The 25,603-nt window shown below is 40.8% G+C and overlaps 1 protein-coding gene across 1 annotated transcript in view; it reads right to left on the reverse strand.

Annotated features, from left to right (window-relative positions):
- CAMK4 (calcium/calmodulin-dependent protein kinase IV) overlaps positions 1 to 25,603 on the reverse strand; it is a 106,069-nt gene that overhangs the window by 46,661 nt on the left and 33,805 nt on the right. Inside the window, exon 5 of the mRNA XM_009893836.1 lies at positions 16,016 to 16,088. Within this exon, the coding sequence (XP_009892138.1) occupies positions 16,016 to 16,088 (73 nt within the window). The remainder of the gene's footprint in view (positions 1 to 16,015; positions 16,089 to 25,603) is intronic.

Below are 25,603 nucleotides of genomic sequence, written 5' to 3' on the forward strand. Positions count from 1 at the left end.
AAAATAGAAAATAATAATAAAAAATAGGGAATTTAATGTAACACTTAACTAGATGCATTTTAGCCCTTAGAGAAATAATGTAATAATATCTCTCTACACAGTTATCAAGGTTGCACAGTTTGCATGAAGAGCAGTAGTTACTGGCGACACTCCTGCAGTGCCAGTTAGCATTTCTCCTCTATCTATTCATGCATAGCTGGGTGCTTTTCTACTTTGATATTTCCCCTAGAGCAATTTGTGAGGCAAGACCTCCTCAGTCTCCATTGGGATCTGCCATGAATCCTTCCTGACCCTTTGTGTAGCATCCAAATGCCAGTTTTTTACTGTTTCTACACAGCGTGTGAGGCTCTCAGGATGCTTTAGGAGCTTCTCCATCTTAGAAGATTCAGGGCCTTGCCAGGCCCCTATAGTAATGTGTATTTTGCAGATACAGACCGTAGACTATTTACATTCCATAGGGACAGACATCTGGATGCCACATCCCTGCATGACAGTTTGCACAATACATGCAATAAAAATTATTAGCACAATGCGTGCAATGAAAATTATAATGAAAAAGGAGTCTTAGCAGGATAAAGTCTGAGATAAAGGCAGTCTTTTTTCTTGACTTGTGCTTTATTAATTGATAACAGTGGGCTCCCTAACATACAGAAGAGAAATGCGTGGCTGTCTAAAGCCAAGAGTCAGACCCAGTGTCAGCACAGAGCTTGTTCTCTGTGCCAGGACGTTCCCCCTCTAAAAGGGATGGCCAGGCCATCGCCCAACACTTCCATAAAGATCAGCTAATTAGGTAGACAGACCCAGCCTTTGAACTGGGCCAGAACAGTCCTCACACAATATTTTCAACAACCCATCTTATAAATGAAGGTACAGGCAAATTGCCCATCTGTCTGAGACGAAATTGGGAAGAGGTCAAATCCTCGAGTCCTTAATCAGTTCTTAGACAACAACTTTCCTGTAAATGTCAGTCTCTTGCAACAAGAATCGACTGCAGGCACTGGCTCGAAAACAGCAGCAGTTGGCACTGAGTTTGCAGTAAGTTAAAACAAGAGCTAATTAATCACTTCTATTGCTATTTCCAAATATTTTTCAAAATTAATACCGTAGTAACTTGTTTCCAAAATGAGAGAAGGACACCTTACTTGGATGAAAGCAAAATGTAAGATGATAACAACTTAGCAAATATGACCCTGACTTTTTGCTGCACTGGATGTTAACTGTAATACAGTAGATCTGCAGCACAATCATTAGTGCTTGTTCCACTTCCTCTATTAGCGATAATAGCAAATACAATACCCTCATTTCCTTACTGCTGATGGCAGCATTGCCAGACTCTTTTGACTGTAAATCTTCTTTTCTCTGTGTGCTGAAAAAAAACCTTTGCACTCAGCTTAAAACAGGTCTCCAAAAATGTTTTTGACAAAATAATTCTGAATCAAGGTACTGATAAATCAGGCTGGTGTCACAATCAAACACACTCTATTTCACTTCCAACAATTTAAATACATAATTAACAGGAAAAATTAGTTTTAAATCTTTGTACAACAAACAAGAAAAACAAGTGAATGTAAGCTAGCAAAATGATGAAGCTACTCATCCAAAATGCCCTCATCCTCTAAACAGATTATCCTATGTATGAAACCATTACTTAACATTGCTTGAGAAACATCACATTTAGGACACAAATGCAATCCTCTCCCAGGCAGTGGCAGCACTTCAATAGGTTTCCTACATAACTTGACAGTTTACCTACTTGCTTATTTATCTTGACAGCAATGTGCTAGAAAGGTCTCCCTGGGACACTCACGAAGCCCTTGTTAAAATGTTGTCACCAAATGGAAGAAAAGGACGAGATGATTTCCCAGCTTCCATGGAGTCATCTCTGTACATGATGTGTTAAATCAACCCTGTCTGAGAGGATTCATCTTCTAGCCTCACAAACAAATTTTGGTGAAATAAACACTTTGTGCCTGGAATTCACCAAATGGCAATTATTTTTTTAATTAAAAAACCCAACAACGATGCCTTTAGATGGATACCATTAATTCCCCTACAAGTCATTAAGTTGTATGCCATGTCCATGGCAATACTCGCAGTTCACATTCAAGGGGAGAATGCATGTTAGTGCCCTGCACAACGCACCTCAATGCAACCATTGGTCCTGCCTGCCTTCACTGACTGCGATTATAAAAAGGTATATGCATGCAAACAAAAAGACTCTCCCGTTATTACATTCCTCCTCTCTGTCTGACACCCTGCCTCGATATACAGGGTTTGTTATGCGTATGAGGCATGTTTATTCATCGACGTCCTTTTCAGAAATATTGTTAGAACCTCTTTATTCCGCAGTCTACCACAATCACTATTAAAGTAGGTGTTTGTGCTAGTTCAGGAGGCTACAAGCAAGATCACATCAGACAGCATATACTTCTTGTTATGGAGAGTAATCTCCATATTTTTTCTCATGCTGTGATTTGCCTACACAAATATAGTTATAATTTAATAAGTATAAATGGTTATAAATAGTAAAATAATAATTATATACGTTCTCTTCCCTTACTGTGACTCCAAGAGCACTGTAAAACCCTTTGCAGTAAGCTAGCCCCATAACAGGATCCTGTTTGGTCACTGTCTCGTACCTTCCTTCAGGACAAGACTTCACAGGGAATTCACAATACCTGTCAATTATCCAAACTTCGCTAAATCAGTTAGTACAACCAGTGTATCTGCTGTGACATTCCTTGTATTAATCTGCGTAACAAAGAAATGTTGCCTTGAGCCTTTTTGAAAGTCACTTCACTTACATATCTATCTTCCGGCGAGGCATTTCTTTCTACCTCATAAAGTACAACTGTTGTATACACAGTTAATAATCATTACAACTACTGTCACGTTGAGTATAATATAATATATATATATAATTTTGTCACATCCACAAAATTAGCTTAATAGAAGTAGATAAAACTGCCATTATGGAGGCTTACATATTACAATATATTCTTCAGGACATCTGTTTGATCTACAGTCAATCACATACAAGTTAGAAGTGAGTTGTGTATCAGGTAAGCTGCTTTGAAGCTAAAAAACATGCAATATAAAAGAAAGCAATTCTGTTGCGTTGCTTTTTTAACTGAGTGAGATAGTCGGAAACATATCATACGTTGAGATGTGTGGATGCAGGAAGAGAGGAAATTTTGCATGTTGCATGTGACAGAGCAGGCAGCAAGCAGCTCATTGGAGAAACCGCTTTTGGGCACAGCCTTGATGGGAAGCAGGGAGAGGTGCAGGGGCTGCAAAACTGGCCAGCAGGGCTGATGTGGAACCTGCCAGATCTCCTTCCCCTCTGTCTCCAACAGCCTTTAGAATAATCAGGACTTCACAATATAACATGCATGACGTAAATTTTCACAGACTTTGCCTAGAGAATATAACTATGCTACTACGCAGTTATGCCCTTGAGTATAGTGAAAACACTTGGGTGAAGTGAAGGTTATTATAATTTCCTAGGTAAGACAGACGTACAAAGTTTTAAGCTCTATATTAATTTTTATTTTCAAAAAACAAAATCTTTCAGTTAAGCAAAAGAAAATATAGTATATAACAATAATAATTATAGTAATAATTAATATAAGTAATAAATATAGCAATAAATATAGTAAGAAAAGTAATAATGTCAATGTTTTAATAGATGACAGAGCCCAATTTGTAATTAGAGCTTTATATGTATTTTAGTAAATTTATTTGAATAAAAAGCAGATGTTCTCAGTATAATTTTCAAATTGCTCTTAGATTTACATATGGCATGCTTGTGTATCATGTACGTATCAAGTCTCTTATCCACTCAAATATAATTCCAGGTAGGCATTTAACTGGAAATGGATAGAAGCATGTATCTGATTTCTGTGCAGAGCTTCACATGCACCATTTGTGCAAGGCCTACAGCCACAAGCCCTGCACATGTCCTTAACGTGAAATTGCTTACATTAGCAATTTGTAAGCAAAAGCAGTATTCTACAAAACCCCAGTTCTTTAAGTATGCTGCTAGGAGTCATCATAGCTGAAGGTACTAGCTACAGGAAGTAATGAAACATGATAAATGAGTGCACAAACACTGCTGCAGTTAAATGTTCGGGTACTAGATCTTCAACTTGATCTAAATATCTTCCAAATATTTGGCACCTAACCTAATTCTTACAATTAAAAATTCAGAACCCTCCTGTATTTCTGTGTCTATGACTGAATATTAAGAAGGGGACTCTTTTTTTTTTTTTTTTTTTTCCTTTATAGCTCTGTAAATAAAGCACAATGTACCAGTAAAAGATGTCACTAAAAGGTGGGGAATCAGAAAATGTTGCATGCCTTGCTACTTCAGGCCACATTGCTGAAATGACCAGAATTTTTAACTGGTGCTAAAGATCTTGCTAATTTTCTTTATACGAATGGTTCCACTATCCTCAGTTCCTATTGGCCAGTTTAGTACTGTGGGAATATTCTAGAATTTGTTTTTTTAATCCTCCAGTCAATACCACTTTCACATTCGAGTAAAATGATTCTCATGTAGCTAACAGCAACAAACTCTGCATAGGTCCAGTCATGTCAATGTCTTATCATTCATTAATGTTTTCTAAAAATGGAGCTGTCTTAATGTTAATAAAAAGTTAGCTTTTTAAAAAAAGGTTTTGAGAAACACAACAGAACTTGAATATACAGTAATTTGAAATTTATGTGAATTTGCTACAGTTATCTTTACTACAAATTCATTTGCCCCTAAAAACGCTGAAATAGAACAAAGAGACTCCCTATATGTATGGGAATTTTTAAATTTAGGGTTCCATTAAACCCACTGACCCACTGGCTGCTATGTAGTTGCGTTAGCCTTATGACAAGCTCACAAGAAGGACCAGATTTTAATAAAAATATAGAATGCTACACAGAAAGCCCTTCACATGTCCCCGTGCAGATTTCCAAAACAAGACCATAGAAAGCCAATGGATTACCCCTCAGATGACATTTCTGAAAAAAACATGATGGGACCTATTATGGATTGCTGGACACATCTGCTCCTTTTTCTTCACAAGTTACATCCTGTAAGAGACGATTTGTAAATTCCCTGAAACAAATGGTGAGAGACAGAAGATGGGGGCGGCCCTCTGAGCCTCACTGAGGAACGCCTCAAACACTCTCAAGGACTTTGCGATATGGCTGTAGCCAAGGGGTCTGGACAATGTAGGACTTGTGCTCAAAGAACTGACAAGGATAACACCTTCTTATCTCTTGTGTGACCCAGGAGAGAAAACTCATTGGCACAGCACAGGATGCGTCTGGGGGGGGAAGTCTTGTGAAGACAAGGCTTTCTGCTCAACTTGTGAAGTTTGTTACTTTCTTTGCTTTCGGGGCCACCTTGTCCAATAAAGACCTTTGCCTCATTATCCACGAAATGCAGATTGAAGTTCACACCCCTGCATATGCTGATGAAGATTATTGAGATCATGCTAAACATACATGACTATAAGACTCATCTCTCCACCCAAATCATACTACACATCACCTGGGGGGGGAGAGAAACCTGAGCATCGTAACAGTGGGGTGGGTCGTACTGATACCACGAACATAAAAGGGGAAAATAAGTGTCCCTGCAGACCTCTTTTTTCCCTGGAGAGAGACTTTTTTCCCTGGGTATCCACAGAGGAGCACTCTTACAAACCAGAAACCCCTGTTGGCTGGACCAATGCTGGATCCAGGACCAGTGATCTCTTTATCTCTCTCGCTGTCTTTTTCTCTGTCCCTCTGTTTCTCTTTTTTCTCTCTTTTTCTTTTAAAGTTAAGTATGTAATGCAAAGTATACCTTACCACTCACTGTAATTCATGGTATAATTTGTTGTGCATCTGTTGCAAAGTAACACAAGGCATACTTTACCACTTGCCATACTTTGTTTTACCGTTTGCCACAATTTGTTATATACCTAACCAATTATCGTGGATGTAGTTAAGACATATATTAATCACTGTGGGAATCTAGTAAATGTTTTTGTACGGACCTTGAGAGTTGTCTCACCTTAGTCCACACTGTTGGGGATTTCCGAATCTGAGCCACTTCCCCGCCTCTCTTGTGAGTGGGGCGTGACACATCCCTACCACAAAATGGAAAACAGGTCATGTCCAAATGGCTGTAGATATGTACATAGCACTCATGAATTGCTGAGATTAAAAGCTACCATGCTCTTCACCACATCACTACTCCACACTGTAAAGCAAGCATAAGTCCTAACCTTTGAATGCTATTTCAAAAAGCCTTTCCCCTAATGTTTATCTTGAACAGGACGGGACAGGACCACCAGTGTTATGAAATTACTATCACTTCTTGGATGAAGAGCACTCAACAGTGTCAACACTACAGCTACTCCAAGCCATCCTTGAAAGCCAGGCGGAGTATGTGGCTGGTCACACAGAAGAGTACATTTTCCTCTTTATCTTTCTGAACAAGCCAAGAGAAAATATTGTCCAGTCGCAAAGGGTAGAAAGGGTATTTTGGTTTGGTTTGGTTTTGTCTGCTCTTCAAGGTAACAGGACACCAAAGGAGGACAGCTCCACTTGGAACAGGTTCTTCTTTTTATGTGGTCCAGGGAAGTTCAAAGATTTTTGTCTCCCAGTCCTCTTCCTTACAACAGGGGGATTATCTGAAATACCAGCAGCTAACACTAACAGCTGCTATGAAGAAGCCCAAAAACATGTACAGTTCTGTGCCTATTCTTCTGGTCTTTCTTCATGGACCACAGTTTTACAAGATTAGACAGACAGCTAGGGAGCGTACTGAACAATGTTTGGTGACAGAAGGACATTGAAGATTAAAGACTACTGCTAGTTATGCCAGTAGGAGTTTTCTAGTCACAGTTGCTGAACCAAGAGCAAACTAGCTAACAAAGATGAAGACCATGTTGCAAAAAACTGGGCAGGAGACAAGGTGTCTATTATAGCCCCAGTCAAGATTTCATGTGACAATAAAGCATTCCATAATCACATCTTGCGTGTCATCCACCTGCAGCCCATTTGAAACAACTGATGTGCAGAACCACCCAACACATTATATATCAAAGAGTAAAACAAACAAAAACCAACAGCAAATATATAGAGAGAAATCTGGCAGGCAAAATAATATATCCACACAGTCAGTTTTCCAGGATACTATACCTGGTAATCCTATAAGGAAAAGGTATTCTAAGGACTCATGTTTGTTTTTCATCCATTAAAAGGCAGCACCAAACACCCCAAGATCGGCTTCCCTACAAAAATCAGAATGAACAGGACAGCTCTTGAACATCTTGGGCCACCAGCACTAATTGCTCTGAACTGCTCCCAGCTCAGGGACATGGGTATCGACCTCACATCTCTCTGAAGGGTCAAGCTCAGTTTCTGTGAGCAATCCTTACCTCCCAGGCAAGCTTAATGCTAACTGTGCTCCATGCCACCTTGGTGACAGGAGATACCTGAAGAATTAGCACAAAGAAAGAAAACTGATTGAGTGGCTTGTTATTCTATGTTGTGTTTTTCCCTGCATGAATTACCGTGACAGTAATACAGAATTTCTCCTGCATATTGAAAACCTTCTTTTTTCTAAAAAAGACAACAAATACAAGTGTCCTCATTATACACTTCCCCAATTACACTGGAAACAGTGTTTAACTGCAGATAGCTGCTATGCCTCTTTTGAACTCACTGTCCACCTACCGCTTCTTCCAAAATGTTGCCATGCAAATTTCACAAAATGAAGAGTGTGCCAGACTGCAAGTGTTAAATCTGAAAACCAACAATCTCAGTGCTTTTCTTGTTCCTGGTGGCTTGTTAGAAAGAGAATGGCAAAGCGGACCACGCTGTCAGGGAACACAATACGACATCACGATCCTTATCACAGAATTGCCACTGGAACAGCAAATTCCATCTTGTCTTACAGTATCAAGCATTAGTCCTTTTACAAACAACTGCATACTCGATAAACATGCTGAATCTAGCCTAAACCTGCAAGTTACTGAAATACCACTTCCAAGCAAACAATCTGGAAATTTGACAAAATTTTACATTTCCCCTTCCTGCCCCATGGGAAAAGCAGAGATCACTGGGTTCTGGTAGCTTTGGATCAGAACAACTGCTTTTTCCTAACCATACCCTGAATAACACTTATGCCAGAAACAGAATCAGAAAACCACTCCTTACTGCCAGAGGGAGAATGGAAAACACTCAGGAGCCAACGGGGAGGCACCATTAATACACGGCAAAGGAATGCCACCTGGAGAGCAGCGCAAAGTAATTAAAACTCCTCCAGCCAAGTCAGTCTCAATGAAGACACGGCTGAAGTGCCTCTATGCAAATGCACGTAGCATGGGGAACAAACAGGAGGAGCTAGAGATGCGTGCACGCCTCCAAGGGTACGATCTCATTGGCATTGTAGAAACATGGCGGGATGACTCCTATGACTGGAGTGTTGGCATGGAAGGCTACAGGCTCTTCAGGAGAGACGGGCAAGGGAAACAAGGAGGTGGTGTTGCCTTATATGTCAACGAGCAGCTGGAATGCATGGAGCTCAGCCTAGGGATGGATAGAGAGCTGACTGAGAGCCTATGGGTCAGTATTAAAGGGACATTGGGAGCAGGGGACATTACAGTGGGGGTCTGCTACAGGCCACCCGACCAAGAAGACCAAGCGGATGAAGCCCTCTATAGACAGATAGGGGTGGCATCACGTTAACAGACCCTAGTCCTCATGGGCGACTTCAACCATGCCGACATCTGTTGGAAGGGTAACACAGCCAGGCATAGGCAATCCAGGAGGTTCTGGGATTGCATTGACGACAACTCCCTTCTCCAAGTGGCGGAGGAGCCAATGAGGAGGAACTATGCTGGACCTTGTCCTTACCAACTCAAGGGTAGCTTGGGCTGTACTGACCATGAAATGGTCAAGTTTGAGATCCTTGAGGCAGCGAGGAAACTGTGCAGCAAACTGACCACCCTGGACTTTGGGAGAGCTGACTTTGGCCTCTTGAAGAATCTGCTTGGTATGGTGCCAGGGAATGAAGCGCTGGAGGGAAGAAGGGCCCAAGACAGTTGGTTAATATTCAAGGACCACCTCCTCCAAGCTCAGGAGTAGAGAAATTGCCTGAGGAGCCAGGGATCAGGTTAAGAAAGCCAAAGTCCAGACAGAATTAAATCTGGCCAGGGATGTCAAGGGCAGCCAGAAAAGCTTCCATAGGTATGTTGGTGATAAAAGGAAGACTAGGAAAAATGTGTGCCCTCTCTGGAAGGAAACAGGAGACCTAGTCACCCAGGATATGAAGAAGGCTGAGGTATTCGATGACTTTTTTGCCTCAGTCTGCACCAGCAAGTGCTCTAGCCACACTGCCCAAGTCGCAGAAAGCAAAGCCAGGCAATGGAAGAATGAGGTACCGCTTACGGTAGGAGAAGACCAGGTTCGAGGCCATATGAGGAGCCTGAAGGTGCACAAGTCCATGGGACCTGATGAGATTCATCCACGGCTCCTAAGGGAACTGGTAGATGAGGTTGCCATCATGTTTGAGAAGTCTGGCAGTCTGGTGAAGTTCCCACTGACTGGAGAAGGGGAAACATAATCCCCATTTTTAAAAAGGGTTAAAAAAGGAAGAACCAGGGAACTACAGGCCGGTCAGTCTCGCTGCTGTGCCCAGCAAGATCATGGAGCAGATCCTCCTGGAAACTCTTTTGAGGCACACAGAAAACAAGGAGGTGATTGGTGACAGCCAGCATGGCTTCACCAAGGGCAAGTCACGCCTGACAAATTTGGTGGCCTTCTATGAAGGGGTTACAGCGGCAGCGGACAAAGGAAGAGCAACTGATGTCATCTACCTGGACTTGTGCAAAGCGTTCAACATGGTCCCACATGATATCCTGGTCTCTGAATTAAGAGACATGGATTTGACAAATAGATCACCCGATGGAAAAAGAACTGGCTGGATGGTAGCACTCAAAGTGTTGTGGTCAATGGCTCGATGTCGAAGTGGAGAGCAGTGACGAGTGGCGTTCCTTGGGGGTCAGTAATCGGGCCTGTACTGTTCAACATCTTTGTCAGCGACATGCACAGTGGGGTCGAGTACACCCTCAGCAAGTTTGCCCATGATACCAAGCTGTTTGGAGAGGTAGACACACTGGAGGGGAGGGATGCCATCCAGAGGGACAAGGACAGGCTGGAGAGGTGGGCCCTAGCCAACCTCATGCAGTTCAACAAGGCCAAGTGCAAGGTCCTACATCTGGGTCGGGGCAATCCCAAGCGCAAATACAGGTTAGGTGGGGAATGGCTGGAGAGCAGCCCTGAGAAGGACCTGGGTGTGTGGATTGACAAGAAGCTCAACATCAGCCAGCAATGTGCAATTGCAGCCCAGAAGGCCAACTCTATCCTGGGCTGCATCAGAAGAAGTGTGGCCAGCAGGGCGAGGGAGGTGATTCTGCCCCTCTACTCTGCTCTTTTGAGACCCCACCTGGAGTACCGCATCCAGCTCTGGAGCCCCCAACATAAGAGGGATATAGACCTGTTGGAGCGCATCCAGAGGAGAGCCACGAGGATGATCCGAGGGCTGGAGCACCTCTCCTATGAGGAGAGGCTGAGAGAGTTGGGGCTGTTCAGCCTAGAGACGAGAAGGCTCCGGGGAGATCTTATTGCCGCCTTCCAGTACCTAAAGGGGCCCTACAGGAGAGCTCAGGAAGGACTTTTTACTGGGGCACTAGAGCATGTAGTGATAGGACAACAGGGAATGGCTTTAAACTGGAAGAGGGCAGGTTTAGATTAAACATTAGGAAGAAATTTTTCACTTTGAGGGTTGTAACGCACTGGAACAGGTTTCCCAGAGAAGCTGTTGAGGCCCCATCCCTGGAGGTGTTTAAGGCCATGCTGGACGTGGCCTTGGGTAACGTGGTCTAGTGGGAGGTGTCCCTGCCCATGGCAGGGGGGTTGGAACTTCATGATCTTCAAGGTCCTTTCCAACCTAAACTATTCTATGATTGTATGATTCATCAGAGAATGGGGAGACATCCAAAGGTGCATATGCCTCCTCTATTAAAATGGAAATCTTTTGCAATATCTTCTAAAGAGAGGAAGGCAATGTTCTTCAATATCTACAATCATGCATTAGATTCCTCCTCTTTCATAAAGTATTCCCAAATTTTGATGGTATTTTATACAGGTCTTTATCCTGTGTTGTAACACCTAGGTGTTCCTGCCATTCTCTTTTGTGGAATTTAACTTAATTTTCTACAGAATTGAGCCCCAGGTTTCTTTTCTGTTTGTCTCAATACACTTAGACTTCTTAACAGTGTGTCCTTTTAGGCCTGGATAAGTATATATTGATAATATAACACATTTGCCTTGTTCAAAATTTCAGAAATCTGTCACATTTATACCCTGGTTAAATTCACCTCATAGCTGGTGGCTAAAACTAAAATCCATTGGTCAGCTCTATCTCCAGCAATCACTAACTCAATGATTGCATAGAAAAAATGAAACCTTTTCTTAATCTTTATCCAATGTCCCCTTTTCTCTGAATGACAAAACCCACAAATATTTTAATCAATTCCCCTGGTTCTCAGCCAGTCTTTGAAAGTCTGATTACCTCATTTGGTCTAAGGTCTAATTGTTAGACACACCAGTGCCCCAGGGTCTGTAAAATACACTTGGAAGCTGCACATTCGTGGTGGGTTCTTACCTACTATTATCATACAGCTCATTATCGGACAGATCAAAGTTCACTGAAATGAATAGAAACCTTTAATCTAGATTTTCCCTCTCAAACCTGAAAGTGGCTAAGTGCCCTCAGTCTTTGCAATTGCAGCTGAGAATTCAGCATGCTTTCTGTGAATTTAAGCTGACAAGGAACTGAATAGAAGTGCAGGCATACAATGACGCTTGAAGTGGTAGAAAATTGAAATGAAAAATAGAAATAAAAACTGGGGGGGGTCTCACATATAGCTTCAGGAAAGTGTTCCTATATAGACAAGATAATGGCCAGTCATAAGAAAACAATCCATTATAAAATGTGAGGGGAAATTACTTAAAGAATACTGGATGAGTTCCAAACTACATATAGAAGGTATGCTAGTAACTGCCCTAATTATAAAAAGTAAACCGTTAAAAATAATTTCAAATTTAAATATAATGAAAAGAGTAATTTAACCCTCAAGCAGAAACCTAACACTTTGACACTACTGCAGAGTAGGCAAGAAGGAACATGGTTTACTTTTAGTGACAAATATAAGGTTTTGAAAGTATGCATAAAAAAACCAAAAATCAGTGTAATTTTCTTAAGTTTGACCAGCTAAAAAGTAGATGTCTCTTACAGAAAAAAAGTGTGTAGGGATCTTTTTCTGACCAATATTTCAAGGATTATTTCCATTCCATAACACCAATAACTCCTTCTGCCACTCAAGCAGTGAAGATCTGGGCTCAGGATATCTGCGTGCGAAAATTCATTAATTACACAGAACAGAAAAACTTCTACAGAGTAAGCATGCAAGAAAACCCCACTGCATACAACTGATCCTCTGAGAAGGAGAGAAAGGACAACGATGTGCCAAGAGAGACTGCTCTCAAACGCATTCTCTCTCAGGAATGAAATTCACTCTGTTCTGAGATGTCAGGTAGCAACAAAACCTCCCTACCTGTTCTGAACACTGCAGCAAAAGAGCTAAAAAGATGAGCACTGCTTTGCCCTAGTTTTGTATAAGCCTTCTATCTTAGGAATGAAGTTATCTTCCAGTTTGAAGAACAATGGAAGAATAATCAAAAACACGAAGGTGCGGAAGAAAAAAAAAGGTAATTTGTTCCCACAAAGGGCAAATATCGTCATGGACTGGGAACACCAGATCAGATGTAACTAGCAAAAGGAAAAATCACAGAAATGGGCAAAATAGATGCAGTGGTCTTCAAAACAATACTGGTTTTGTTATTTTCTCTGTTCTTGGGAGGGCAGATGTCTGATATATTTATGCCGGTTTGTGACCGGCATAAGATTAAGAGTCATTTTCTGTGTGCTACTCGGACTGCTTGCTTAATTCTTGGCAACCCAGTTAGAGCTAGGCTTACAGGCACTCAGATAATACAAGAAACAGATATACCTACAAGCTTTATGCGATTTTATTTTTTTTTTCCGAGAATGAGTCCATTTGGTTTCACAATTTCAAAAGGAATTGAACAAAAATGCTTAGGTGCTTTTAAAATCCCACTTCATACTTTTGATTAAATCCTTTAGAAGTGTCTCAAAAAAACCTCTGCTAAATGAAGACATAATGCCTCCTCATGTCAATGATCCACCATGAGAACAGATCCATTACTACAGCAACAGCCCTTAACAAGGGATTTATAAAACAAGCAGATAGACTAGTTCAAGAGAGTTCAGCAAAGGGAAGGCTGAATGCTTCTCTTGCTAGGAGCAATTTCTAAAAATTGCGAAGATCAAAATGCCTACCTGGTGCCAGGAGGCTATTCATTGGCATGGTCTATTGAGGGGATTGTACAACTATTTGGTTGTAAGAATGATCTATGGATATATTTCATTTTACTCAGGAAAGATGACTCTGCTGCAGCAGTATTTTCCAGTTTCTAACAATAAGTCCTGTTCTGCTCACAAATGCCATTTTGTCAAGTTCACAGCCCCAATCTACCACAGTATTCCAGCTGGGCTGCAAAGATCCCAAGTGGGGAACTGCCACATCCTCAGCTTTCCCAGCTTTGGTTTAGCTGCAAGAGCAAAAGTCAATACAGTCTATCCTAGCTAAGGATGTAGTACAAGGATCTATAAAAATCCAAATTATTGCATGCTCACATAAAGGTCAGCTTTTTAGCTTTCGTATATCACTGTTGCGTTGATTTCAAACAAGCTATTACAATTCATGGAAGCTGAAGGATGGTTCCTGGCTTTTAACATAAAGAGCTGAAACACCTTCTGAAACATCTTTCAGCAAAACTTAATCATCATTTTTGCAAAAGAATGATAAATAATGTAGCACCATCTTAACTGGGGCACTTTGATTAGAAGAAAAAATTGGTCATGAAATAATAATCCGACCCAATTTTGAGAAGTTTATACAAATGCATTATGCTGAGCACTAAACCTAGATACATAATTCAGATTACTGTGGATGAGAGTGACTCAGTAAACATCAGATCATTCAGAAAGTAGCGTGAAGTGAACATGATGGTCTTGCTGTATGTCTGGTTACTGCAGTGATCACCAGTTCTCACATCTTACTTAGTGTGAACAGGTTTACAAATAATACCAAACCATGATTTATAGGATTTTTTCACAATGGAATATTTTGTTACCATCCCAGGTAAATATGCCCAAGTTGGTTGTTCCTTCTGAGTAACTGTATTATTACTGTAACCACATTTACTTTTCCTCACCTCTAGGTAACTTCCACAGAGGTCAGTCGTCACCATCAGTCCTTTCCTGAGGATAGCTCTTTCGACACTGTGTCTCCATGGGTGACCTGTACAGATCCTGCCTCACCACTACCATCCTTCAAAAGAGCCCTCCAGGCTGACCTCTCTTTTTCCCATGCGATTGTTTTCTGTTTGAAAAGTCTGACAGTCTGCAAATACACCCAAAGTCAGTCACATCCCATCTGCGCTATTTGCACACCTCTGGGCACTTGTGCCTGCTCAAAGATCTTTGCAGTCTTTCTGCTACCTGGCTGATTCACCCCCAAGCTGTCTGTCTGCTGCAGACAACCACACAGTGCCACTGGATAAAATCCAAAATATCTCCCGCTGACTCTGAAGTCAGACTGCCAGGCAACAGCAGAAGGCAAAATCTTTTGCGCCTATCTCTCCTTAGGCCTTGCTGACATCTCAGTTCCACAAAGTAAAATCGCCTCTATATTACCATTTGTCTGAAATGCTCCTGAGTGTCCCATCTGGACTGTTTTTTCTTGTCCAACGTGTCCCCTCTCTTCTCCACTGCAAATGATCAGTACTGGCATACAGGCTAGACATTTGACAAATTAATTTCTTAAGTACTTTCCCAGCATCTGATTGCTGGTTTGGTGAACATCTGGTGTGAAATCAGATGGAAGAGCTACAAGTGACTAAGAAGTACAGACAATGTACAGAAATACTGTATGCAGCCACTAGAAGCCTTCATCTTCTTGTCTCAAAAATCTTTATACCTTTCTCTAAGCAACAGAATGTGAAATACTTGTACAAAAATTCAAATGTTTGAAAACCACACAAAATATAGAGGAGGAAGTTATATGCACAAACTACTGGTACCAAACTTTATTCTGCTGTCTCTCAATATTACAGCCATTCTGTGTATATATACACAATGTGAAGAGCAGTGAGAACTGATTTTTGGTTAGGTATGTCGTAGCCTACACTATCCACTTTCCCAGTAGTCCACACTTCCTTGTGATGAGCCTTGTTTGTATAAGTGCTCCTGCATAGTGGCAAAACCTGTGATGGGTCACCTTCAGGCAACAACTGCAAATGAAGGGTAACTATTCTCATGGCTATATGCTGCAGCACTCTCTGACTCAAATTCTTGTAACTCTTTACACCAGCTAACGTGTTCAGCCAATCTATTATCCTTTTAAGTTGAGAAGAAAAGTAATGCATTCTCTTTTGTTTAACGTTCCAAATAAATCACTGTGACACACTCCACAAAAAATGAATGAGAGACTACACAAGTGCCACTGACTTCAAATTACTTTTGGGGCTAAAATGATCAGTGCTGAACTCCGCAGGTTTTTGAGATTGGACAGAGGACACACTCCACTGTAAGAGATGACTTAGACCATTAAATGTATTACTGACTGCCATCCAAAGTCACTTCTTGCCCTTCAAAGTGCCACTACCTTAAAAAAAATCAATAAAAAATTAATTATAGGAGGGAACTTGTGTGGACTGTCTCTATTGAACTCTGCTTCTTTCACACGTAAGTATTTATTGAGCCATTATAGGTGAAAGATTAGGCGCTGAGCATGTGATGCTCGATAATACTCACAGCAACTGCCTCCAGGATTTGTTTAACAGCGTCAGCAGCATCTCGTTCGCTGTAGTAACCCTTTTCCACAATCCTACAGAAGAAGCAAGAAGAGAAATTGTGTTCAGGGTTATGCATTAAGGTAAATAAACTGTGCTGGCAAAAGCTTCTTTTAAAAATTGAGTTAGAAACCAATCAAATTTAAATATGACCAGGACTCTGGAATGCCCCCTAAAGAAAGAAAACAACCCTTTTGCAATTTAGGTTACCTTTGATTCCCAGTTAAATGAAAAACTGGAGACAAAATAGCAACTAAGGTAAGAAGCTCATAATATATACACATTCAGTTGATGGGATTTGGAATTTTCTAAAATTCCAGGAATCTGAATTACTCTTAGATAAAACTATGCATCCTTTAGGAACTGCTTTTTCACTTTTATATTTAATGTAAGCTTTATTAAACAAAAGCACTGCGCTATGGACACACAGATCTGAATTATTCAAGAGAAAGAGTTGGTGTAAGAATCTACTAGCTTCAAATTGTCCCTCAAGTATAATGGCCTGAAAAATTGTCTTTTTTTCCCCCAGCAGCAGAAAATTGGGGGCTGTATTGTCAAAGTAACTCTGTTTCATTAAAACTAAAAATACGGGGTTTTTTTCTTCTAAATGTAAATAGCCAGTGTGCTACATTTATTATGTATAGATGACACTTAAGAGCTTGATCTTGTAAATATACTGACCATGTGCAGCTTATGGTGAGTTCAGCAACATTTACGAGTTCTGAAGATCCTGAAAACCTGGTTGTCTTTCTCCCTTTGCTTTTACATCAGTTCAATCTTGTACAAACAAACAAAACCTCAACTTTCTTCTTTAATACTGTTATCTCCCTGGAACCTTACCGTGATACAAACATTAAGAAAGACAATACTTTTCTGTACAGGTTAAGGTAATGTGCTGAAGTGGTGTACTTCAACATGTTGGATGCTATGCTGCGTGGAAAGTGCAGCAAGGGTTAATACAGATTTCTGGGTTGGCATCCCAAAGCCCAGCTGTGCTACTGCAACTCTTTCAGAAGCCACCAGCAGTGGCACAGGGTCTGGGGGATGGCTCAGGATTTGTATCGCCTGTTCTCCAAGAACTGCCATTGCAGAATGAAACACTATATAAATGCACGGTTGAGTTAAACAGTAAGCAAAAGATACAGATTTGCACAATGAGATATAAGAAGTTAATAAAAGAAGGATCTACCATTAACACATGCTAATGCTCCATTTAAGACACCCAACAGTCTTCTTACTATTGTATTTAACTACACACAGTATTTGTGAACTACAATAATTCCCCCTCAGAGATTTACCTTAAAGGTCAGATCTTTGACCTGAAGTTTCGATTTTCTACCATATTCATTTTTCAAAGCCCAAGAAAACATAGACAGACAGATGTTGTCTAGAAACAGAACCTGTGGTGCCTGTGAGACATTTTATAAAATGATCTCCTGCAAGCACACAAGCCAGTTTTACAAAACAATGCTCTAAAATCCCCATGAAGCAGGAGAGCAAGAAGCCTGTAACATCTGAAGTCAAGAGTCGCTGGAAAGATCTTCTGCCTCAGGGTCCAGAAACAGACTCTGCTTGTGGCAAGAAGGGTATACTCTTTTCTCCCCACTTCCCCTATTTTGCAGTATCTTGTAATCACTTCTCTTCTCCGAAATAACAGACTCACATTGAGCCACCTTCAATGCAACTCCTTAGAGCTTTACAAAAGCTGATAGGAAAGGTGTTGACTAATGTACATATGAAAAGCATGACTACCATTAAGCGGAGTAAGAAACAATGCAAAAGTAATAATCCACCAGAAACAGATGTAACAAGCATGGCATTGCAGAAAAAGAGTCTATTCAGGGATATTCCTAACCAGGTGCAATTACTTTACCTTAACACCCATTGTGTTCACAAATAACGAAGTCTATTCATGTGGAACCAGTAACAGCAAGCAATCCCTCTCAAGCAGTTCTTCTATTTCACCATGATTTCTTGGCTGCGTAATTATTTGGCCTTATTTCTTGAAGTTGTTTTCTTCTGGCAGCCCTTCAGCTACCATCCCATATGCACTGCTTTACTTTCTTTGCATTTTTCTACCTCCAGCCCTTCCTCTGCTTCGGTCATTAGGGAGAGCTTTACTTGAACTTACCATCACAAGGGTAAAACAAAGCAAATTTAAACAATGAGACATTATGTTAGGCTTTTAGTCCCAAGTCTAGGGAAAAAGTTACAAAAAATCATAAATTACACAATAAAATGCTATGTTATGCTTGAAAGTAAGATTCCTCCTTCGCTATTTCAGGCTGAATCATCCTCCTCTGGTAGACCCCATGGCAAGACCTGAGCCCCACTGACCCTCTTGCTTGGCTCTTTGTTCCCCCAAATATACTGGTTTGGCTTCCTCCTTTTAAATTCAAATAAAGCATTCAGTGTCACCCAGAGGTTCCCGTCTGTAGCATTCATAAGCATTTCTGAGAATACAAACCTCGTGCCCTCATCCCACCTTCCCCCTTTTCCGCTGGTATTTTGGGTCCTACCTTGCTCCTCCAACCATGGCACAAGAGGCACGTTAAAACACAGGGTTCCATGTATTAAAGACATTCACATAATCATTCTGTTAAGCTTAGTCTTTAGTAGGGCACAGGAGATCGTAACAAAATTTCAAATTGGGTCACAAGGTAGTAACACCAGAAAGCCTGCTGTGCTAGTTTGATCCTCTGCTTTCAAAATTTTTGGGCATATATTCCAGAATGCACCACAGGAAAAAGACAGGCATCGCGGGACTGCTGCTGGGGAAGTGGTCCACACTTCCAGCAGTGAGCTGTGTTTAATTCCACCATCGCTTAGGCATACATCGCCTGGGAAGGGGGCCACCCTGCCCAAGCCTTGAGTCCGGCAGCTGCAGGATGACCTTGTGCACCTGACTTCTGAAATGCGTGAGGCAGAAGGTTTTACGGTTTCAACAGGATTTTAAATTCTCCGATTTTCCAACATAACTTGACTGATATCAGAGAAATATGTGGCAATAGAGTTAAAATTCAATTTACATTTCTACCTTCATCCCTTTCTAATTTTACATCATGGTAACTTGATATTTGTTCTATCTTTTCTTTTTCAAACAGATAAACCTGGGGGGAAAAAGAAAGAAGACAGGACTTAAATGCAGCCATATTCTTTGTATTTTCCTCCACTCAACAAAATCAAAGAAAAGATGAGGTTCTTAGCTTCCTGTCCATGCCTGACCAATGCAGGAAAGAAAACCACCAACTACCTGACCACTGGAAACAAGAGATCAAAGAGATGCTCAAGACTACCCTCTTGACCACAGCGTGTGAAACCAGCCCACCCTGACTTAGAAAACTGTATGTTCGTAAGGTCTCCTTACTTACATTAAACATGAAACAGAAGAAGCTCACAAACACTGAAGATGAAGCCATTGTGAATTGACACTTTACAATAAATCACTGTAATGAAGTGTGGGCCCATATTTCAGGACAGCAATAGAAACCAACTGTAGAATTATTGTGCAATGCGCATGACTCATCAGCTGATGTTACATGTGAATAACATGCACTGGCACAGCCAATTACAGCTTATGTCACATGCAGTTAACTCTGTTTTTTCAGAAGTCTAGAATCCAGACTTATTCAGAATACAATTTTAATTCTTAATTAATAATAATCTAGCAAGTAGGAAACCTAATCTTCTGTAACAGCAATAAATGAAAAAAGACATACTTCTTACTAAGGATGAACATTCATTTTAAGGGCACTCTGCTTTAAAACTAAAACCTGGCTATTAGGCAGTTAGGAAGAGTACTAAAAGAAGATTATCCTGTAGTTTAGGTCCTGTAATAATTCTCGGCAGTCATTTGCATATATATTTTTTGCATCCGCCCTGCAATAGTTTACATAAGACAAATGGTAGGTGTACCAGTTTGCTTTATTATAACAACACTCCTACCTGAGACCAATGAAGCTTCTTTACAAGGATTTTTCAATTTCAACCTGCAGATTAACAATGACTCATTGCCGTTTTTTCCATAATGAGAAGGAAACATGCAGAAATGTCTTATTTTGTTATTACGGACACAAAAACAATTATTTATACCTAGTTTACAGAATGACCTTTAAGAAAAGCATGGCTGAAGAAAGATTAAACCTTCATTGAGAGGACAGAAAGACAGGAATAGCAACAATAAGGAACTAATTAAATACCCTCTTTGATATGCAAATGAAAGAGCCAGGTAGGCCAAAAGAGTGCTGGAGAGAAAAACTGTGAGGAAGACAGCAGGGAACCCAGAAGAAGTGATACAGAAATCCTTAAAGTCGAAGAACAAAAAAGCTTGTAGAAACACTGAATTTGGTGTTGCAAACATCCAGGAAATTCAAGACAGCACTTGAAATCAAAGATGACATTCTAGAGGAAGCAAAAATCTGATGTTGATGAAATAAGATTTGTGTTCTAATCACATTTGTGTAAAATCACATTTTCATGCTTGCGTGTACAAATGTATTGAAATATGCTGATTCAGTCGTTTACACTTGTACATGGCACATCTAACAGAGTATGTACTGATGGACACCAAGCTACAGGTCTCCTGAAACACCACCTGATTTAACCTTGTCTTTCCAAGCATGTGTGAACATATTTGAGACAAATCTGCTTCTTTCTATACAGAGAAGCAGGAAAGTTTCTCCCCATGACCGCTGGAGATGGAGATGCCCCCTGGGAACAGCCCCGCTCCCCGTGGTGCAGAGATGCACCCCTACCTGCCTGCAGGGTCCGGTCACCAGCACAGCCCACCCCACTGGGGACTCCGAACCAGAGCCCACGGCCGCCCCACCAAAGCTGCTGCTGAAGCTCAGAGGTGGAAAAGCCTTAGGGTCCTCAGGTAATGGAGCTATAAAAAATTTAGTTCTGAGCAGAACCACCCTTAGTGCCACACCGCCCAGCAAGCCTGTGGAAATGGTATAATGTATTTCTTGTGATGCATGCTGTCTTACACCCAGCAGGTATTTGAAATTTGGCAGCTTCCACGTGATCGTCAAACACACGTGTTTAGTAGTTTGCAGTAAGGCTTGCCAACTTCCACCCAGCTTTTCTGGCATTTCTGTTCCTTCTGAGCACTGCAAGTTTTCCACACAAATCCTTTAGTTTTGCAGACGGTTTTCAGTGTAGCCTCTCTCTACCACAGAAGTGCAATACTTGCTACGGTACTTACAGTGTTTCCATTATCCACATCTTCATCAGAGTCTACATCCGCAGATGCATAAATTCTTACAGGCGTTCACCATATTACTGCAGCCTGCGGTATAATTTGGGAAGACCATGCACTGGATTTTACTACTTTTGGACATTCTTAGGACTTGGAACTGCACCTTCATTCATTTACATCTGTACGAAGCCACTGCAAGCAGTGGGATATCACAGTAAAGAGAGGTAGGTAGTAGCCACACTTGCTCTGTAGAAACTTTATTATTGGTAGGAAAAAAATAAAAGGAAGAGTGCAGTCCTGCAAAACTAAACACATTTCATCTGAAAATCAATGAGGAAAGAGATGGGGGAATCCCAATGTGTCATTTTAGAATCAATTTTCAGAGCTGTATTAAAATTATATTGATATACAATTTTACAGTTGACTGAAATACATGTATCTGGGGATTAATGACAAGCATGTTAGGCAGCAAGCGGAAACAATCAATCTTCTACAACAATAAACAAGTGAACATTTCATTGCAGAAAGAATAGGCTTTAGGTTTGATTTTTCAATGAGTAACAAAACATAGAGCCAGATCTTTCCAAATCCAGCAAGAGAAATGGCACTTGCACAGATGCAGTGTAAAAAAGGAATCAAAACCACCCAGCAACACAGAAGCAGCAACATGGAAGAGGAACCAAATGGTGCAAGAAATGGGTACTTTACCAGCTCCCTGACCCTGAACCCAAATTCTCTTTCTCTTTTGTTTTTCTTGGGCACAGGAATCCAGTGCAATGACTATTCCTGCAATTTTAAACACAAGCTGCTTTCTTGACTCCTTGTGATCAAGAACATTTGAAGTCTTACCCACTTTAACAAACTTACTTTTTCCTCCCCCACACTCTAAATGGCCTAGTTCTCCTATTCTTAGCTTTACTTCCCTGCTTTCCTCCCACACGGGCCACCCTACCCATCCTCCAGCCTTGCCTGAAATCTGAGCAGGTACAGTCTGTGTCTTGCTTCCTTTTATCTCAGATTGGTAAATGCACTTAGTTTTATGCTAATCAATCTAAACAGTTACTCTAAAATTTGCAATATCTAGCCACCATTTAATATTGCTACTATAAATACTCTTTCTCCACACTGTGGGGTTGGTTGCATTTCACTACTAGGTGAATCTAGAAACATGTCATGTAGCTTGCAAAAGGCCTGCTATATCTATTTAGCCATCCAAAACAGTAAAATTTTTTATTACTTTATCAGTTTCCAACATTGTTTCTCTTTACTTTCTTCATGCTGTGTCTGTATTTGCTTTTAGATCATTTTTTATGAATATCACAATATCAAAAAAAAGACATCACTGATTTTATGGTCACTTTCATTCTGCCTCTAGTTGGCTTTTATCCAAAATTGTTGTACCACATCTTACATGTGGGCTGCATCCCATTACATCATGTACTGTCTCAGGCAAGACATTGGCCTATATAAAAACAAGATCTGTTCCAATGCCAGTATGTGCTAACAATTTTTTTTTAAATATTTGGTTCTGTATAATAAATGTTAATTTACCTAAAATTCTTTGGTTGTCATGGAGATTTTTTTCTGTACATACTTACTTAATTCTTATGTAAATTCTTATATTTCATTCAAATGAAATGAAAAGATTTCTACAAGGTAAAGTGAGACTGAAAATTATCAGAAACAGGAAAAGAAAATGACATCACTCTATTAAACAGCAAAAAGGTTTCCACAAGGAACATCTTCTCAATGAATGATTCACAGATCTACTGGCTTGTACCTGTACCAAGGTGATTCCAATTGCTTGTTGCTTTGATGCATTTGTTTAGTTAAAAAGTAAGGTTTCTCTCTAAATATTTATATATTTTCCATACTACAGCATTGAAGAGGAATAAATATAAAAAGCATTTCTGATTCAATTTGCTGATTCTCCCTTATTTTACAACCATTTTCATAATTCAGTGCAGACTAGCTGTTACTGTCGCTAATGACTCAAACTGCCTGCCCATAATCTGAAGGAGGATAATAGGAAATACAGAACTGGGTTTGGATCTGACTCCAAGTCAAACAAACTAGACATTTTTTCCTCAATACCTTGTTTAGAAATTAAACGCAACATTGCAATCATCCAGAAAAACTATCTTCCCTCCATTGTTATTAAGTACGAGGCAGTTTCAGATAAATGTGGCATGCAGGAGACTTTAGAGAAGGATTGCATATTTCTTGTATCTCATACTACAGTTTGTTTACCCCTCTTTAACTTTCTTTTTACTTCCTACTCAGCATTTCTATCGCACCCACAGAACTAGAAAAATCTTGTAGGAAAATCAGGAATCATACATCAAAAGCCTGGGAAAGACTAAATAAATGGCCACACCTTGAAAAGCAGCAATCACCCAGGTGTCTGCAGTGAAATTAGTATGAACAGTTCAGTGCCCGCCATTTTCAAAACGGCAGGTTCATCTTTCAGGAGCTTAATTTCAGAAGGCGTTTTTAAAAATAGCAGTCTTTGTTTCTGAGGGTGGTGAAACCGCAGGGCTTATGAACTAGCAGCTCAAACTTCTCTCTCAAACAAAAATTTCTGTGTCACTGACTGCATGAGGCAACACAAAAACCTGAATTATTTCATAGAATTATAGAACCATAGAATGGTTTAGGTTGGAAAGGACCTTGAAGATCATCGAGTTCTAACCCCCCTGCCATGGGCAGGGACACCTCCCACTAGACCAGGCTGCCCAAGGCCACGGCCAGCCTGGCCTTGAACACCTCCAGGGGTGGGGCCTCAACAACCTCTCTGAGCAACCTGTGCCAGTGCCTTATCAACCTTAAAGAGAAAAACTTCTTTCTAATGTTTAATCTAAACCTGCCCTCTTCCAGTTTAAAGCCATTCCCCCTCATCCTATCACTACCTGCCCTAGTAAAAAGTCCTTCCCCAGTTCTCCTGTAGGCCCCCTTTAGGTACTGGAAGGTGGCAATAAGATGTCCCCGGAGCCTTCTCGTCTCCAGGCTGAACAGCCCCAACTCTCTCAGCCTCTCCTCATAGGAGAGGTGCTCCAGCATTTCAGCATTTCAGAGCTCCTGTCTGGTGAGAAACAGGGAGGGGGCAAAAAGAAGGATCACTGGCAGCTTCCAAAGGAGGCAGTAGCCTGGGGAGGGGGAAAGAGCAGCACTGAAGGCACTGATGAAGCCGCCCTGCCAAGAACTGGTGAGGCTTCCACTGGATTTCTTTGTCTATCTAAGGATGCCATGTTATAAGAACGGTATGGGAATGTGGAAGAAGTTCAACAGACAGTAACTAAGACAGAGAAAACACAACTGGGGATGAAACACTGCAGGGACTGCGAATATATAGTCTTCTGCAGTCCTCCACTGTGTGAGAATTTGCTACAAAGAAGGAAGTAATCACCTTCTCTCTACGTGCCGGGGACAAGACAAACAGATTTTGGCCAAATCTGCAGAAAGAAAGTTGTTCCTAATATGGAATCTAATTACCAGTCTGGAGAGCCTCTGGAAAAGCCTACATAAGAAGATTACGGAGGTATTTAAGAAACAACACCCAAAACGTTGGAACCCCAATGATGTTTGAAGGATACTGCCTGCACACGGGTGAACAACCTGCTCACTCCAGCGCTCCATGCCAAACCAGCACAGCTGTAGCTGCCGTGACGTTTTAAAAACATTGGCCGGGAGCTCACTCTGACACATCGCTCACTTCCCAATAAGAGTGAAACAAACGGCCATCAAACTCTGAAACTGGGCACTGCTTGCATAACGTATATTGTGCACACATCCCTGTACGTCACAATTTGCAGGAGTATTCCCATAATCGTTATTCAGCTCAGGATTACTTCAGGTTCACCTGTTCCAGTCCTCCTTTTTTGGCCTTGGCACCTCTTAAAGTGTGTGGATGTGTGATACGTTCCTTACTCTAGTAGCTAAAGTGCGATGTTGAGCTGAGAAGTACATTATCTAAAAAGCATTTGCTTTTCAGGCTTTCATCAAAAAAAAGGAACTTAATTATCATTTAGGACAAGCATTTTGGTGGTCTGAATATTTAGGATATCTGTACTTCTTCCTAAAACATTTTGGCTTCCCTTTATATTCTTGTCATAATGTACATGGAAAAAGCAACAAGAAACAAAATGTACAAAGTACTCACACCCTAACTGATTTTATAATTTCAGGAAAGATGTTCAATCAAGGCATAGCAGACACACCATTAACTCTTGTGTCAGTCAGAGACTTCCTGTATACATATATGTAGGCTACAGCTATATAGGCTATAGGTATATATACCTCAACTTGTCACCTGCACAGAGGTATTAAAGCCTCTGCATTTCAAACAAATAT

The sequence above is a fragment of the Charadrius vociferus genome, unplaced genomic scaffold, assembly GCF_000708025.1.
Source record: "Charadrius vociferus isolate BGI_N301 unplaced genomic scaffold, ASM70802v2 scaffold158, whole genome shotgun sequence".
NCBI lineage: Eukaryota > Metazoa > Chordata > Aves > Charadriiformes > Charadriidae > Charadrius > Charadrius vociferus.